The sequence below is a fragment of the Bos javanicus genome, chromosome 23, assembly GCF_032452875.1.
Source record: "Bos javanicus breed banteng chromosome 23, ARS-OSU_banteng_1.0, whole genome shotgun sequence".
NCBI classification, from domain to species: domain Eukaryota; kingdom Metazoa; phylum Chordata; class Mammalia; order Artiodactyla; family Bovidae; genus Bos; species Bos javanicus.
The window spans coordinates 15034999-15049834 of NC_083890.1; the positions used below are offsets into that span (position 1 = coordinate 15034999).

Sequence of the window (14836 nt, forward strand, 5' to 3'; positions counted from 1 at the left end):
GTTCACAGTGTCTTCCCCATTGGCAGTACTTATTCCCCTCACCCCATCTCAGGACCCTCCTTCCGTGAACCCAAGTCCCCCCAGTCAGCCTGGCCTGGGTCCCTTTCGACACAAGCCTTGTCCCGCTTAAACCTCTGAGAGAGCTCCCCTCTGAAAACTCACCCACCCTAGGTCCCTTCCGCAATCTCCCCAGGCGAGCTGGGTTGGGGAGAAAGAAGAGAAAACGGTTAGGGAGAAGACAAAGAGAATGTGAAGACCTGTGTAAGCCGGTGCAGGGGGCAGGGGTGCAGGCCAAGCCATCCCCACCTGCCAGCTTCCTGTCTCTGCTTCTGATAAATAGGGGACACCGATGGCCAGATTTTCCATTCCCCCCCATCCCCTCACCCGCCGTCACTCAATTAAAAAAAGATAGAGCGAGAGAAGCTGGGGGAGGGGCCTCTGGCTATAAAGCCTGCGGGCCAGGGGCTGAGCGCACTCGCCTGGCCTGCCCCATCCTTTTCCCATCACCCCAGGCAGATTTAGCTGCTGACAGCTGCTTGGGACTCTGCCGCCAGGCCTTGGCCCAGACCCGCCGCCTCTCCCCTCTTTCTCATTGACTCCAGAGCCTCAGCCCCTCCATGGCTCAGAAAGAAGAGGCCGCGGCGGCCGCGGAGCCCGCCTCCCAGAATGGCGAGGAGGTGGAGAACCTAGAGGACCCCGAAAAGCTGAAGGAGCTGATTGAGCTGCCGCCCTTTGAGATCGTCACTGGGTGAGAGCTGGGCGTGGGCTGGGCTCCTGCTCCCTGGCACGAAGCAGGCGGGACAGGCTGGGGGACCTAGGATGGTAATAGTAGGGGTCAGGGTCACCACAGCCTTGAGAGCCCACTGGTGTGCACCACGCGGGAAGCAGAAGCAACACGCTCTGGGCTTCTCAGAGTGACACCTCCGATCAGCGGAGGTAGAACTCGGGAATCGAGGACCCTGAGAAGGAAACCAGCCCTGGGGCTTCCTGGTGTTGAGGCGTCACCTTCCTCTCTGGGTAAAAGCAGTTTAGTCCCGGCGAATTTGGTGAGATCATGGGATACCGCCAGCACGTTTCAATACGGTCCCAGAGAACCTCCTCCTTCAACTTCTGTCCCTGCTTCTGAGTGGGCCTCTCCTCTGCCCATATGTCTCTCTCTCTTTCTTTACAGCTTCTCCCTGAAGTAGAAGAGCCTAAGGCAGGAAAGACAGATCCATCCTTTCCCAAGCTAGAGTGAGAAGCAGTCTGTTTTTCTTGCTGCATCATCTCTGAATCTCCCCAGGGGCTGAGATTCGCATCCACCCCCAGGGAAAAAGAGAGGTTACAGGCCAGGCAACACAGGCCAGGCCGGAGCTTCTAGGCAGAGCTCCACCACAGCCTGGAGGGAGCAGGACCTAGAGCAGAGAATGCTGAGGCTCCAAAGAGGGTCCCCCTGCCTTGTCTAGATGATGCCACCTCCAGGAATGAAACAAGGCAGTCAGCCTCCTCTTCTCTCCCTGTCCTTTTGGCAGAAGATTCTGCTAAATTCCTGAACAAAGACTAAGAAGGGAATTTGTTGTTGTTGTTGTTGTTGTTGTTTAGTCATTAAGTCATGTCCGAGTCTTTGCGACCCCATGGACTGTAGCCCACCAGGCTCCTCTGTTCATGGGATTCTCCCGGCAAGAATACTGGAGTGGGTTGCCATTTCCTCCTCCAGGGGATCGTCCTGACCCAGGGACTGAGTATGTGGGGGCATAAGGATTCTTTCATGGGAGTCTCCAGCAATGCCCACAGGCAGAGGAGGGGTCACAGGAAGAGAAATTCCAGGAAGAATGGAGGCATGATGCCTTCAAGGGCAGAAGGAACCCTGGAGGTGATTGGGACTTGCTGTTTGAAGCTGGGCTAGTGTTTTTCCAGTCCTGGCCTGGCTGCAGTTTTTTCATTTGGAACCTTAGGAAGTTGTGCTACTTGATTCCCAAGTCCCCTTCCGGCTGAGACATTTTCCGGTTTCTAAGAGAACCTGAGGGAAATGTATCCTAGTTCCTGAGGCAAGAGCCCCTGAACTTGCTCTTGTCCGTGGCCAACCGAGTAATGTCACCCTCATCCCAGGATTAAAGGAGCCACAGGGCACAGATTAATATAGACACAGGGAGAGCTTAGGGGCCGCCAGGCCAGGAGAGTCCTCCATTCCAGTGGCTTTTTATGGAAAGAGATCCTTTTTCTAACAGCTAAGTATGCTGGCCCATGCTGGCCTTGGTCTGTCTCTCTCACACACACAGAGGCACACCCACTCTGTGCTGTGCTGTAATCTCCCTGGCACAGGGGCAGGGGCAGTTCAGAAGAGAATTAGAGTATGTTTGCTGAGTTGAACATGCTTTGGGAGCTCAGGGTAGTGGGTTTTGAGAGATTAAATCCTCTGATGTCACGGACAAGCGTCCGGGGGTTTATGATGCCAGCACACCCGAGCTCATTCCAGCCTCACTGTGAGGCTGAGAGGAGCTGTATCACCATCACACTACAGCTGGAGAAAGAGAGTCAGGGAGGCCCAGGCACGCTCCGAGACCACAGAACTGTAAGAAGCACGCTTTCTGACTCCAGCCTAGCGTCCTTCTCACTGGTCTCCCGAACAGAGCTCCCACCTGTCTCCATCCTCCAGGTGGTGAGGTGCAAAGGCTTCCTGAGCCAAGGCTCCCTAGTGAGGCACAGGAGGCCACTTTCTGGACACTCTGAGAGCAGTTCAGGAGGGAGGTGGAGCCCTTCATATTTCCCGGACACAAGGAACAGCTGTGATGATCTGTCTCCTGGGCCCCTGCGGGTAAACAGACAACTTAAAATAGCCCTGAGGTGCGGCTGTGTCTGTGAGGGGACAGGCCGAGGGAAAGCTCTCCTCTCCTCCGCTCTCCAGGTGTCCTGGCATCAAAGGGCCAGCAGAGCCCAGCCTCCCTGGGGGAGGGTCTCATCACACTGCTCTTTAGAACAGGGCCCCAGACTAGAACAGCAGACGGCTTTTGAGCAAACAGTCTGAGAGCAGGGGCACTACCAGGTACGAATAAGGAGAAATGTGCCCACTTGTCGTGATTCTGGTGGGAATAGGGCACTCGGGATAGAAAGCAGGGAATTCCCAGGTGGCCCAGGGGTTAGGGCTGGGCACTTTCCCTCCCGAGGGCCCAGGTTTAATCCATGGTCAGGGAACTAAGATCCTACAGGCTGCGTGACTCGGTCAGAAAAAAAGAAAGAAAGCAGACTTAAGAACATTAAAAATGATGTGATAGAAAATGCTAGCAAAAGGCCTATAGCAGCAGTGGTGTGCCCAGGCCTGTTCATGCCTCAGCTGAGGGCCCGTTGGACTCATCTCTTACCACATCTGTGTCCACTGACTTCCTGTTGGTTTCTTGAAATCTCCACAGTGGGTGTGTATACGGGAAAGCAGCAAATGTTAGAAATCAGGGCTTTACAAAAAAAAAAAACAAAACACTGAGAGAGAGAACCCTCTGAACAGGAATGGAAGGGCAGAGGAGGGATGTGCTTAAAAGTGGAAGAACTGAGGCCCAGAGAAGGCACCATCCTTCAGTACCAGGTTTAATTTTCAAAAGTCGACCATTGTCCAAAGAGAGGTGAGATTACTCAGTCTGTCTTTTGGATAAGGAAACCGAACTTCAGAAGGAGAGATAATTTGCCCAAAGCTAGTAGGTGAAGTCAGGCTTCCCAGGTGGCGCTAGTAGTAAAGAACCTGCCTGCCAATGCAGGAGATGCAAGAGACTTGAGTTCGATCCCTGGGTTGGGAAGATCCCCTGGAGGAGGGCATGGCAACCCACTCCAGTATTCTTGCCTGGAGAATTCATGGACAGAGGAGCCTGGTGGGCTACAGTCCATGGGATTGTAAAGAGTCGGACACAACTGAATGACTGTCACCTCATAGCTGATTAACAATGTTGTGAGTTTCAGGTGGACAGCAAAGGGACTCAGCCATACATACACATGTATCCATGGTCCCTCAACCCCCCTCCCATCCAGGCTGCCACATAACACTGAGCAGAGTTCCCTGTGCTATACTGTAGGTCCTTGTTGATTATCCATTTTAAATATAGCAGTGTGTACACATCGACCCCAAACTCCCTAACCATCAGGGAGAGCTTCTTGAGGGGAGAAGTTCCAGATATATTAGTAATATATATACAAAGATCCAACAGCACTAGGCTCACAAGAGAATTCCTCTGGTTCTCTTTTGCTTCTGAACTCAGCTTGCTTGAGGGAAGCTCTGGGGCACCTGAATGGGTCGGTTCCCCATCCCTCCATCTCAGCTGCAGCTCTGCCTAGCAGCACCCCTTGCTGTGTGTTTGTCTTTATCTCTAGTTATGTTCTGTATGATTTTACATGAAGCTGAACCTGCTATCAAAGGGGTTATTCTGGAACAGAGATAAATGGCACAGGCAGTGAGTCTCCTTTCAACCACTTCTTTAGCCACCAGTCGTTTACTCCACCCACGTGAGGAGAGAGAGGAGAAGCAGGGTTCAGAGAAGGGCTGGGCCAGGAGTCGGGGGCCTTCAATGCCACTATTAATGCTGTGACTGCTCGCCCCTCACCTGGACTCCTGAGCAGACTGCAAAGGCTTGTTTCATAAAGGACAGAAGATGGTCACGGACTCTGGTCTCCTCTGAGGGTCAAGGGAAGGTGGAAGCCTATGTGCAGGATGGCATTCCTCTGAGAAACAGGACGGACCCAAGAAAAAGGGCGGGCCCAGGGCTTGCGGAATCCCGTCCAGAACTGCCAGTCAGGAGCCAGCAGCCCATCAAACACCTTCTTAGCTCCAGGAAGTCTGGCTGTTAGAACTCTGTTTCCCCACATTCCTCCTTCTGACGATGCCTGCTCTGTAGCATCCACTTCGAAAAGTGGTCTGAGAAAGGGGAAAGGAAACTCAGATTGGCAATTCTGCCTCTTTCAAGTAGGTCATGAAGAGGTCTAGTGAGCAAAGTGGAAATGAGTCATCACTTAATTACTTGTGAGTAGGTTTACTGCTCCATGGATTATTTGGGGGGCAAATGTCTAATCTCAGAGGAGCTTCCATTGCCCTTCAAGTTGCTTGCCTTCACTGTCTAGATTTAGGAAATGCAAATGTTTTTTAATGTAAAAGTGAGGGGGGGGGAATAATATATATATATATTACATTGAGTCACATATCTTCTCCATCAAGCAGCTGTCCCTCTTTTTCTAGATATAAGGATTCTTGGTTTCCAGCCTAGAGAACTGCAATGTCCAGAAACCCAAGTCTAAGGAGATGAAGTGTGAATAGCCTTGTTTGCAGAAAGTATGAGGAAATGGTTCCTAAGGAGGTGCTGAAGTTGGCAGGAGGGAGTAGGAGTTATGCTGTTAGTTTCTGTGCTTGAAGAAGGGACTGGGCCCAGGTGAAGAAATCTATTATCAGCATCTGTCTCCTGGCCACCACTCCAACATACACTCACACACACACACTCAAACACACATACACACTCACACTTTAGCAGGAAAATATCTGCTGGGGTTGATAGCAAAGAGGTATATGTAAATATGGTACTGGAGCATGTCATGCTACTAGGAAATAAAAGATGTGTGTGATTATCTACAAAGTCACTGTCACTATTTCTGTCTTTCCACTAGTGGGTATAAGGTTATTTAGTCACTCTGTCATGTCCGACTCTTTTGCGACCTCATGGACTGTAGCCCGCCAAGCTCCTCTGTCCATCGGATTTCACAAGCAAGAACACTGGAATGGGTTGCCATTTCCTTCTCCAGGGGATCTTCCTGACCCAGGGATCGAACCCATGTCTCCTGCTTTGGCAGATGGATTCTTTACTATTGAGCCACCAGGGAAGCCTAGTGGGCATAATAGTGTTGACTTACTTTGTGATTCTATAACATAACCCAAGATGACCACGTTGGCTAGCTCTCTGGAGAAATTTCAGACCACTTCTGCTCTCCTGGTGGCCCTCCAGGACCTGGCTGTTGCAGTCTGAAAAGCCCAAAGAACCTCATTCAACCTGTATGCTCCTTCTAGAAAAACCAAGAATTCCACTGAGAAGCCAAGCAGGCTCAGTCTCTGAACAAATCCCAAGAAAGACTGGGAGCCGAGATCTTCCATGACTTTCCTTTGCCCCTTAAATGCACTTCCCTTTCTGAGGTACTGGGTCCAGAAAGCCCTGCTGAGTGACAGGGCAGACCATGAGGCTGCTGGCCCCAGGAGTTGGAAACCGATATTTATGGAGAGGTGAATGTTCTTCCTCTCCATTGGCCTTCCCATTTCTCTGGGTCCTTTCCTCTTGCCTAAAGAAGAGGAGGACAGACTGAGAGAAGCATCAATTGTAGACCATCCAGCCAACATGCAACCTCACACTGGGCCACACATGTCTTCTTGACTGGGCTGTACTTGGCAAAGTTGGAGCAATACTTTTCAGTTTCCGAAAGGAAACCTAAGGGACCACATAGGAAGCTACTGCTGAAGCCCCCAAGCCAACCAAGCAGCTATGAATCCTTCCAAAACCTTTACCTGTGAATCCATCCTACAGGTGGCTCTGGATTGGACTTGGGGATGGTTAGCAGGGGTGGGGGTGGGATTGGGGGTGGTCTGGCACTGATTAGAGAGGGGGGAAAAAAACATTTCAGCAAGAAAGGTAGGCTCCGTGCTTCTCAGGAGGAAAAAAAGCCACTCTAGGAAGTGAAAGGATCATTTAGCAACTTGCTAAGTTGAGGAGTGGTCTTCTGGGGTGAGTTTACCAGGGAAGAGCTCAGTGTAAGTGACTTCCCAGCAGGGACTGAAAGAGGAGAGGGGAATCATCAGGCCATCCTTTCTCCCCAAATGTTAAGTAAATAATAAACACATTCAACCAGGGACAGAGGGACTTAAGAGAGCTAAAGATAGTACCCGAAGGAATCCCGGGGCTGGGGCCCCAAACACATCCATCTCCACAGTGGAAACTTAACCTGACAGCAAGGCACATGGAAACCTGGGTGGGGAAAATTTGGTGATGGGGGAGGGGACAGCTGCAGGGAAACAGCTCACATTTACTCAGCTCTTTGGCACCTGCTACTTATCACTAAGAAGCCAAGGCCCTGGGATACCAGGGATCCCCCTGCAGCCCAGGGAGTTGGGTGACCTCTCTGGGGGGAGGGAAGGAGTGTAGGGAAGAAAGAGCAGAGCTACTAGTTGGGGATCCCCTGGGGCAACCACAGAGATCACATTTTTTAAAGGTTTTTGTTTTATTTTTGTCTGCACTGGGTCTTCATCAATGCATGTGGGCTTTCTCTAGTTGCAGCAAGCAGGGCTTCTCATTTCGGAGGCTTCTCTTGTTGTGGAGCACAGGCTCTAGGGAGCAGGGCACAATAGTCACATCATGAGGGCTTAGCTGCTCCTCGGCATGTGGAATCTTCCTGGAGCAGGGATCGAACCCATGTCCTCTGCATTGGAAGGCTGATTCTTAACTGGTAGACCACCAGGAAATCTGAGATTACATTTTTTAAAAGAAAACATTCAGCCTCTCCAGCTGGTACTCATCCCCTCCTCTCCTTCTGACCTTTTCAGTCTCTCTTCTTACAGCCTCTTCATTCTCCTTGGCCTTCAGTTCAGTTCAGTTCAGTTCAGTTCAGTCACTCAGTTGTGTCCGACTCTGCGACCCCATGAATCGCAGCATGCCAGGCCTCCCTGTCCATCACCAACTCCCGGAATTTACCCAAACTCATGTCCTTCGAGTTGGTGATGCCATCCAGCCATCTCATCCTCTGTCATCCCCTTCTTCTCCTGCCCCCAATCCCTCCCAGGATCAGGGTCTTTTCCAATGAGTCAACTCTTCGCATGAGGTGGCCAAAGTATTGGAGTTTCAGCTTTAGTATCAGTCCTTCCAAAGAACACCCAGGACTGATCTCCTTTAGGATAGACTGGTTGGATCTCCTTGCAGTCCAAGGGACTCTCAAGAGTCTTCTCCAGCACCACAGTTGAAAGGCATCAATTCTTTGGTGCTCAGCTTTCTTCACAGTCCAACTCTCACATCCATACATGACCACTGGAAAAACCATAGCCTTGACTAGACAGACCTTTGTTGGCAAAGTAATGTCTCTGCTTTTGAATATGCTATCTAGGTTGGTCATAACTTTCCTTCCAAGGAGTAAGTGTCTTTTAATTTCATGGCTGAAATCACCATCTGGCTTTCAAACCTGCACAAATCTTCCCTATTTTAGAAAAATATGCACATACAAACAAGACAATCTTCAATTCTGATGCTTGCTTCTTTAGCTTCTCTCCTTTTTTTCTTACTTTATTATTACCAAACTTTTTGAAACACCTGGCCTTTTTCTGCTGCTTTCATTTGCTAATCATCCACCTCCCCTGGAAGCCACTGGACATATTCCTCACCAAGTCTGGTGCCCTAAGTCATCAAGTGGGCTTCCCAAATTTCAGACTTTTCCCCAGCTTCACTCTCTCTCCCTAAAGTCACCCCTGTAACTCTTCCATGGACCTGTTTCCTTATACTTTTCTTTCCTCAGGAACCTGTAACAATGGTCTATTGACTTCCGAGTCAAGGCTAAACTTTCAAGAAACTTCACCATGGGTCCTTACTCCACCTCGTCATTTTCAGCAGTCTTCTACTGTTCTCAGCTGTCTTATTTACACCTTTTCTTCCCAGCTAGAATCTAGCTGGTAGATTATAAGCATCTAAAGGACAGAGGCTAAGTCTTTTATGGTTTTGAAGTGTGTCAATACTACACAAGTTAATTCATATCAAAGTACCCTGAGATAGCCTAGCCTCAAAAATAAACCTTCTTGGACACTTACATGACAACCATTCTTTCACCTGAGGGAAAAGATGACATGAGAAAGTCCTTGGGAAAGCCTGGGACCGCACATTTTAGGCCACCCCTTACCTGAGATGCAATATCCCTGAGTGACAAGGAGAGATTATGAAAGCATGAAATACTCTGCACAATCTTTGCCTTGCTCTGTCATGAGAATTTTTACATGCTTGCTACTTTGTAATACTATTTGGACACTGCTTCTCAAACCTGGCTACTTATTTGAATCATCTGGAGCATTTTTTTTCAATACTGATGCCCAGGCCTCCTCCACATGTTCTCATTTATTGGTGTGGGACACCAGCACGGCATTTGTAGCTCCTCCAGTGGATTCTAATGTAGTCAGGTTAGAGAGTCACTGATTTAGAACTCTGAACATATGCCGTGTGTTGGGAGTGAAGGTGTGTTTGAAGATCTGTGCTAGTGTGGTGTCCAGGATGCACACCTCACTCCACATTTTCTCTTCTCCTTTAGATACACCATTTGAATTCTTTCATGCCTTTGTCACCACCGTTAGCGTATAGGCAAGGCCTGTTTCAGTGGGGAGAATGAACCTGTCCCCGGGGGGATTGATCTTGGAAAGCCACCTACTCCAGGCGAGTCCTAGAACAAGAACTCATTACCCACTCTCTTTCCCTGTGCCTTTGTCTCCTTGACCCATAGGGAGCGACTGCCTGCCCACTACTTTAAGTTTCAGTTCCGGAATGTGGAGTACAGCTCCGGCAGGAACAAGACCTTCCTCTGCTATGTGGTGGAAGCGCAGAGCAAGGGAGGCCAAGTGCAGGCCTCTCGGGGGTACCTGGAGGATGAGCACGCCACTAACCACGCGGAGGAAGCCTTCTTCAACAGCATCATGCCGACCTTCGACCCCGCCCTGCGCTACATGGTCACCTGGTACGTGTCCTCCAGTCCCTGCGCGGCCTGCGCGGATCGCATCGTCAAGACCCTCAATAAGACCAAGAACCTGCGCCTGCTCATCCTGGTGGGGCGGCTGTTCATGTGGGAAGAGCCTGAGATACAGGCCGCTCTCAGGAAGCTGAAGGAAGCCGGCTGCAGACTTCGCATCATGAAGCCCCAGGACTTCGAGTACATCTGGCAGAATTTCGTGGAGCAAGAAGAGGGTGAATCCAAGGCCTTTGAGCCCTGGGAGGACATTCAGGAGAACTTCCTGTACTATGAGGAGAAGTTGGCGGACATCCTGAAGTAGGCAGCTAGGTTCAGCCTCACGTGAGTCTGTTCACTGTCAACTTGGGTAGGTCAGGTGGAATGAGTGGTCTCTTTGATTTTCCTTTGAAAGGATTTCGTTTTTTTGGTTTTTTTTTTCTGGTTGGTGATAACATTCTTAGATCCTTCCTTTTCTCTTTCCTCTAAATTCCTCTTCCTAAATCCTTTCTCTCCTACCCTTTTATATCAAACTGACTTTCTCCATAACTTAGAGTGCTCAAGGGTGATAGAAATCCAAAAGCTTTGATTAGACTCAGTAACTTTCTAAGATGAGGATGGTACAAGAACCTGCACGTGTGTGTGTGTGCGCGCGCACACACGCATGCTCAATCGCTTAGTCATGTCCACATCTTTGCGGCCCCATGGGCTATAGCCTGTCAGGCTCCTCTGTGCATGGAATTTTCAGGTAAGAATACTGGAGCTGATTGCAATTTCCTACTCCAGTGGATCTTTCCAACACAAGGATCGAACCCTCGACGACTCTTGCATCTCCTGCATTTAGCAGGTGGATTCTTTACTACTTCACCAGCTGGGACGCCCACAAGGACCTGTTACTGAACAGCAAAGATATTTCAGTCCTCTGACAAGTCCCCATGTCCACCTGTCCAAACCTATAAACTCTAGACACCTTCTAGACACTCTGCCCCCACCCCATTTGCAATCTTACCATTCTATTTTTCCTTTAATGCTGGTTTTTCATTCCTACAGGGGCATTTTTTCCCCTCATTTTTGGTACTTTTGAATGTCCTTGAATGAATTTGTATTGAACTCTTTGTGAGGAGAAGGGAGGCAGAGAAACTCATGTTTTCAAACAAATGGTTCTGCTTCGAGGGAGACCAGGAATTGCTGTGTGAACATACAATGCAAGAACACTTCTCTTATGTTGAGAAGACCTCAGCAGAACTTGCAGAAAAACGATGAATTCAGGAATGGAGATAATAAAGCAGCAAGTTCTGCTATAAAGGAATGTTTAAAGGGTTAAAAAGATGTGTGCAAATTAGGCAACAGCTCAGAAGTAGCCTCCTAACAGGTATCAAGACGGGATAGAACTGGAAGTAAAGATTAGCTACTTAAGCAAATAATTAGGACACAATTAAGGCCAATTCGACCTCTTGCTGAGGGTAAATTAGACTCTTTGAGAGAAACAGGCCAATTGCCCTCAGGAAAAGAGGGTACAGGATCTCCTACTGTCTCCTTTTGAATTTGGTCTGATCTAGTTTGCTCCCACCGAAGTGCTATGTATGACTAAGTCCCTTTACAAGACCTGAGTTACTGATCAAAAATTTCCCTTACCAGAGAATAAAGGGTCTTCACACCCTCTTATCCAGCTTTAATTCTGGACACCTCACAGATTAATAAAACATGAAAGCAGCATGCTTCCATGAAGGTAGTGCCTGTCAGTCTTAATACAGAGATGTTGCTTCATGGACATGTTCTGGAAACATCAATGTTTCAGAGCCTGATGTTGGCAGGTCTGTGCACACAGGGTGTTGGATCATTCTCCAGCTGAGCATTCGCCAATCCATGAAGTCACAGTTCTCAGCCATTTCTTACAAAAAAAAGCAGGACCCATTCACTGAATTCAGTGAGACCAAGGTCAGACAGTGCCATGTGATACCTTGCTCACCTAAAATAAGACACCACTCAAGAGCGGTGGATAGTAATAATACAAAGATTTCTAAAGGTGACCTCTGAAAATACAAAAATTCCTTGAAGATTTTATTAGTGTAGGGACTAGCACTCATAAACCCTACATAAATTGTGTAGAATGACGACTGACAGCCTAATTTTAACTCTAGTATACTTTCTTCTTAAAGATCTTGTAGTCACAGGCCACTTTTTCCAGCTGCCAAACTAGCAAGACCTGAGATGAGTTTGTCTTACCTATTAAGTCAAATAATTAAATAGCTAAATCTGCTATAAAAATTAAGCATTTCAAGGATTAAAAAGCTTTTAATTTTGGATAATTGAGAGTTGCCTCTTATGCTGATCTAAATCAACATAAACAGATAAATCAGTTTGAGAGAAAAATCCACTTCTAAGTCAAATTATTTTTTAATAAAATATTACTGGACATGTTCCACATTCTAAGCCTCCTTCCATTAGTGTACATAATTGTATTATCTGGACCCATTAACATGCTTCCCTGTACTGTTTGAGTTGCTCATATTCCTGGAGAGGTGAAAATGTACCAAGTTTAAAAAAAAAAAAAAAACACTGGCATGAAATCAAGTTGTCATCTAAAAGCCCCAAAGAACTTTGCTTAATTAAAATACTCTCAAGAAATGAGCATTTGTTAAAGAAAATGTGTCTCATATGTCTTCTTCCATCTTTTGAAAAAATGACAGAATAGGATTTAACCATATAGTTAAAGCAAGATAACATAGTTAAGCTTCCCAGGTGGCTCAGTGGTAAAGAAACCACCCACCAAGCAGGAGATATGGGTTCAATCCCTGGGTCGGGAAGATCCCCTGGAGAAGGAAATGGCAATCCACTCCAGGATTCTTGCCTGGGAAATCCCATGGACAGAGCAGCCTGGCTGGCTAGTCCATGGAGTTGCAGAGTCAGACACGACTTGATGACTAAACAGCAGCAGCTACAACATAGCTGAAGCAGATCTCTTCTGGGGCTTTCTCTGTGTGAACCACACCAAAATATAAATGAAACAAATCCAATCCTGAGTAAAACAGAAATCACAGGTGACTATGGAGAAATTCAGGCATTCATTGAGGAAGGAACAAAGAAACCCTAACTCAAAAAGAACACTCTTCGTCGTTTGGGGCCAGCAGGGCTCTCAGTAACATTGCTTTGTTTCCTCACAAAGGTCTGCCTGCTGCCACTGAGAGACAGCAATGACACACGTGGTCACCTGGAACATGCCCGACTTCCTAATACCGCTTGGAGCTGGACAACATTCGACACCAACCAATCACACTGCCGAAGGCCCTCTGAGGACTCAAAATACACTTATGCTGTAAATCCCTTAAGCTGTACCTCTCTCTCTAAGGCTGCTCTTGGGAAACAGGAAAGTGAGTTGTGAAGAGAGAAGTGGCACCAGGCTCCGTGGGACTGAAGGTCCGTATTATTCCCCTAGTTGGGCTTAGGGCAGAGAGCCTCAGACCCAAAGTCTGAACAGATCTTTGAAACATGTCTAGAAATGCATCTCATGTTAAGTTGGGATTTTTTTTTTTTTAAACAGCAACATTAATAAAAGAGGTGGCATGGTCTTTCTGTGACCAGGTTTTTTAAGGAACTAGAACATTCAGAAATTATAGACGGTGAGCAAATTCCAGAAACAGGGATGTCCCAGGTTATGAACCAAGCCACGTTTTATAAAGTGGAAGAAAGGCTTAAACCAGAACTTGCCAGGGCTACACAGAATGTACCAACTCCCATGCAGACTTCACACATTTGTCTTGACCTTCAGAAAATACTGTCTCAAGATTACTTCTAAATGAGTGGCTTTTCTCTCCTCTGAAAACAAGGAGTATGGCAGAGGATGAAACAAAAGGCACAGGAAACCTGTTCCTAAGGAATATAAACATCCCAATTGCCAATCCATAAGCAATTAGCTCCTTGATTAAAGAGGAAAGGGCGAGAAGTAAGATTTAAATGTTTGGATACACATAATGTAGGGATAGTCTGTGCATCATACTTGATGGCGAGGGCAGGATGGTGTCTGAAGTCTCATTTCTTGTCTGAGTCCTATGTAAAAGCAAAATTTCACATGTGAATTTCTGGGTGTTTGCCAAACTCTAACTAGGTTTCCAGGAATAATGTGTCCATTCTGATTATCAGGTCATACCTCCTTTCCCCAGGCTTCAAGTGTGATAAGTCACTGGAATCTGACCCCAAGACTATCTGCAAATGACAGGGCACTTTATCACATCCCTGCGGAATTCCACTTACAGCCAGACCTTCACAAGACTAGGTTTTGTTAAGAGAAATGTGAACGAGGCTCATACAAATTAACCCTAATCCTAGAAAACCAATGTTTCGACCCAGTGATAACATTTATTTGCAGAGTTAAGCAAAATACTTTAATTCTAAGTTTCCTCTTACCACCCCACTCTCCTTTTTTGTACATTTTCTTCCCTTTCAACCTCACTGTGTGTCTGTGGACAGAAACAAAGCTTCAAGAAAAACCTTAGTCTAAAAGTTTGACAGTGAACTTGCTCCCAGCACTGCCCCTACCCCAACAACATAGAGAACTTATCTGTTACACAGAGATACAGAAGAAGTCAAATACTTTTTGAAACTGCTGCCTCATATCAGGCTGCCACGCAATAACAACACAAGTCTAAAGTACAAAGATTACATTTAACCAGTGCTCTCCTGGTGTTTCAACAAGCCCCTTCTAAAATCCGGTTCTTTTACAATTGGGAAAGCATCAAGTCCTCTGACAGACCAAGAATTCATTCTATGAAGAAAATCAATAGGCCTGTCTGATCTCAATACCACAGTAAGAGAACAGAGGATGGAAATAGTCTCCTTGTTTCCCCACACCTCTGATACTCCAAGTGAAGTCACTCAGTCGTGTCCGACTCTTTGCGACCCCGTGGACTGTAGCCCACCAGGCTCCTCCGTCCAAGGGATTCTCCAGGCAAGAATACTGGAATGGGTTGCCATTTCCTTCTCCAAGGGATGTTCCCGACCCAGAGGTCGAACCCAGGTCTCCCACATTGCAGGCAGACGCTTTAACCTCTGAACCACCAGGGAAGCCTGATACTGAACCACTGGCTAAAATCCATGAGCCTTATTCTTCCACCATGGAAATCAAGAGTGGACATAGTGCTGCTCTGAACTTAGAAGGGAA

The 14836-nt window shown here is 47.5% G+C and overlaps 1 protein-coding gene across 1 annotated transcript; it reads left to right on the top strand.

Moving 5' to 3' along the window:
* The first annotated feature begins 397 nt into the window (after window positions 1-397).
* On the top strand, window positions 398-13247 carry APOBEC2 (apolipoprotein B mRNA editing enzyme catalytic subunit 2). Its single transcript, XM_061398115.1, has 3 exons — window positions 398-748; window positions 9460-10023; window positions 12845-13247. Exons 1-2 carry the CDS (start codon window positions 618-620, stop codon window positions 10001-10003), a joined length of 675 nt encoding a protein of 224 aa, XP_061254099.1. The 5' UTR covers window positions 398-617; the 3' UTR covers window positions 10004-10023; window positions 12845-13247.
* The last annotated feature ends 1589 nt before the right edge of the window (window positions 13248-14836 follow it).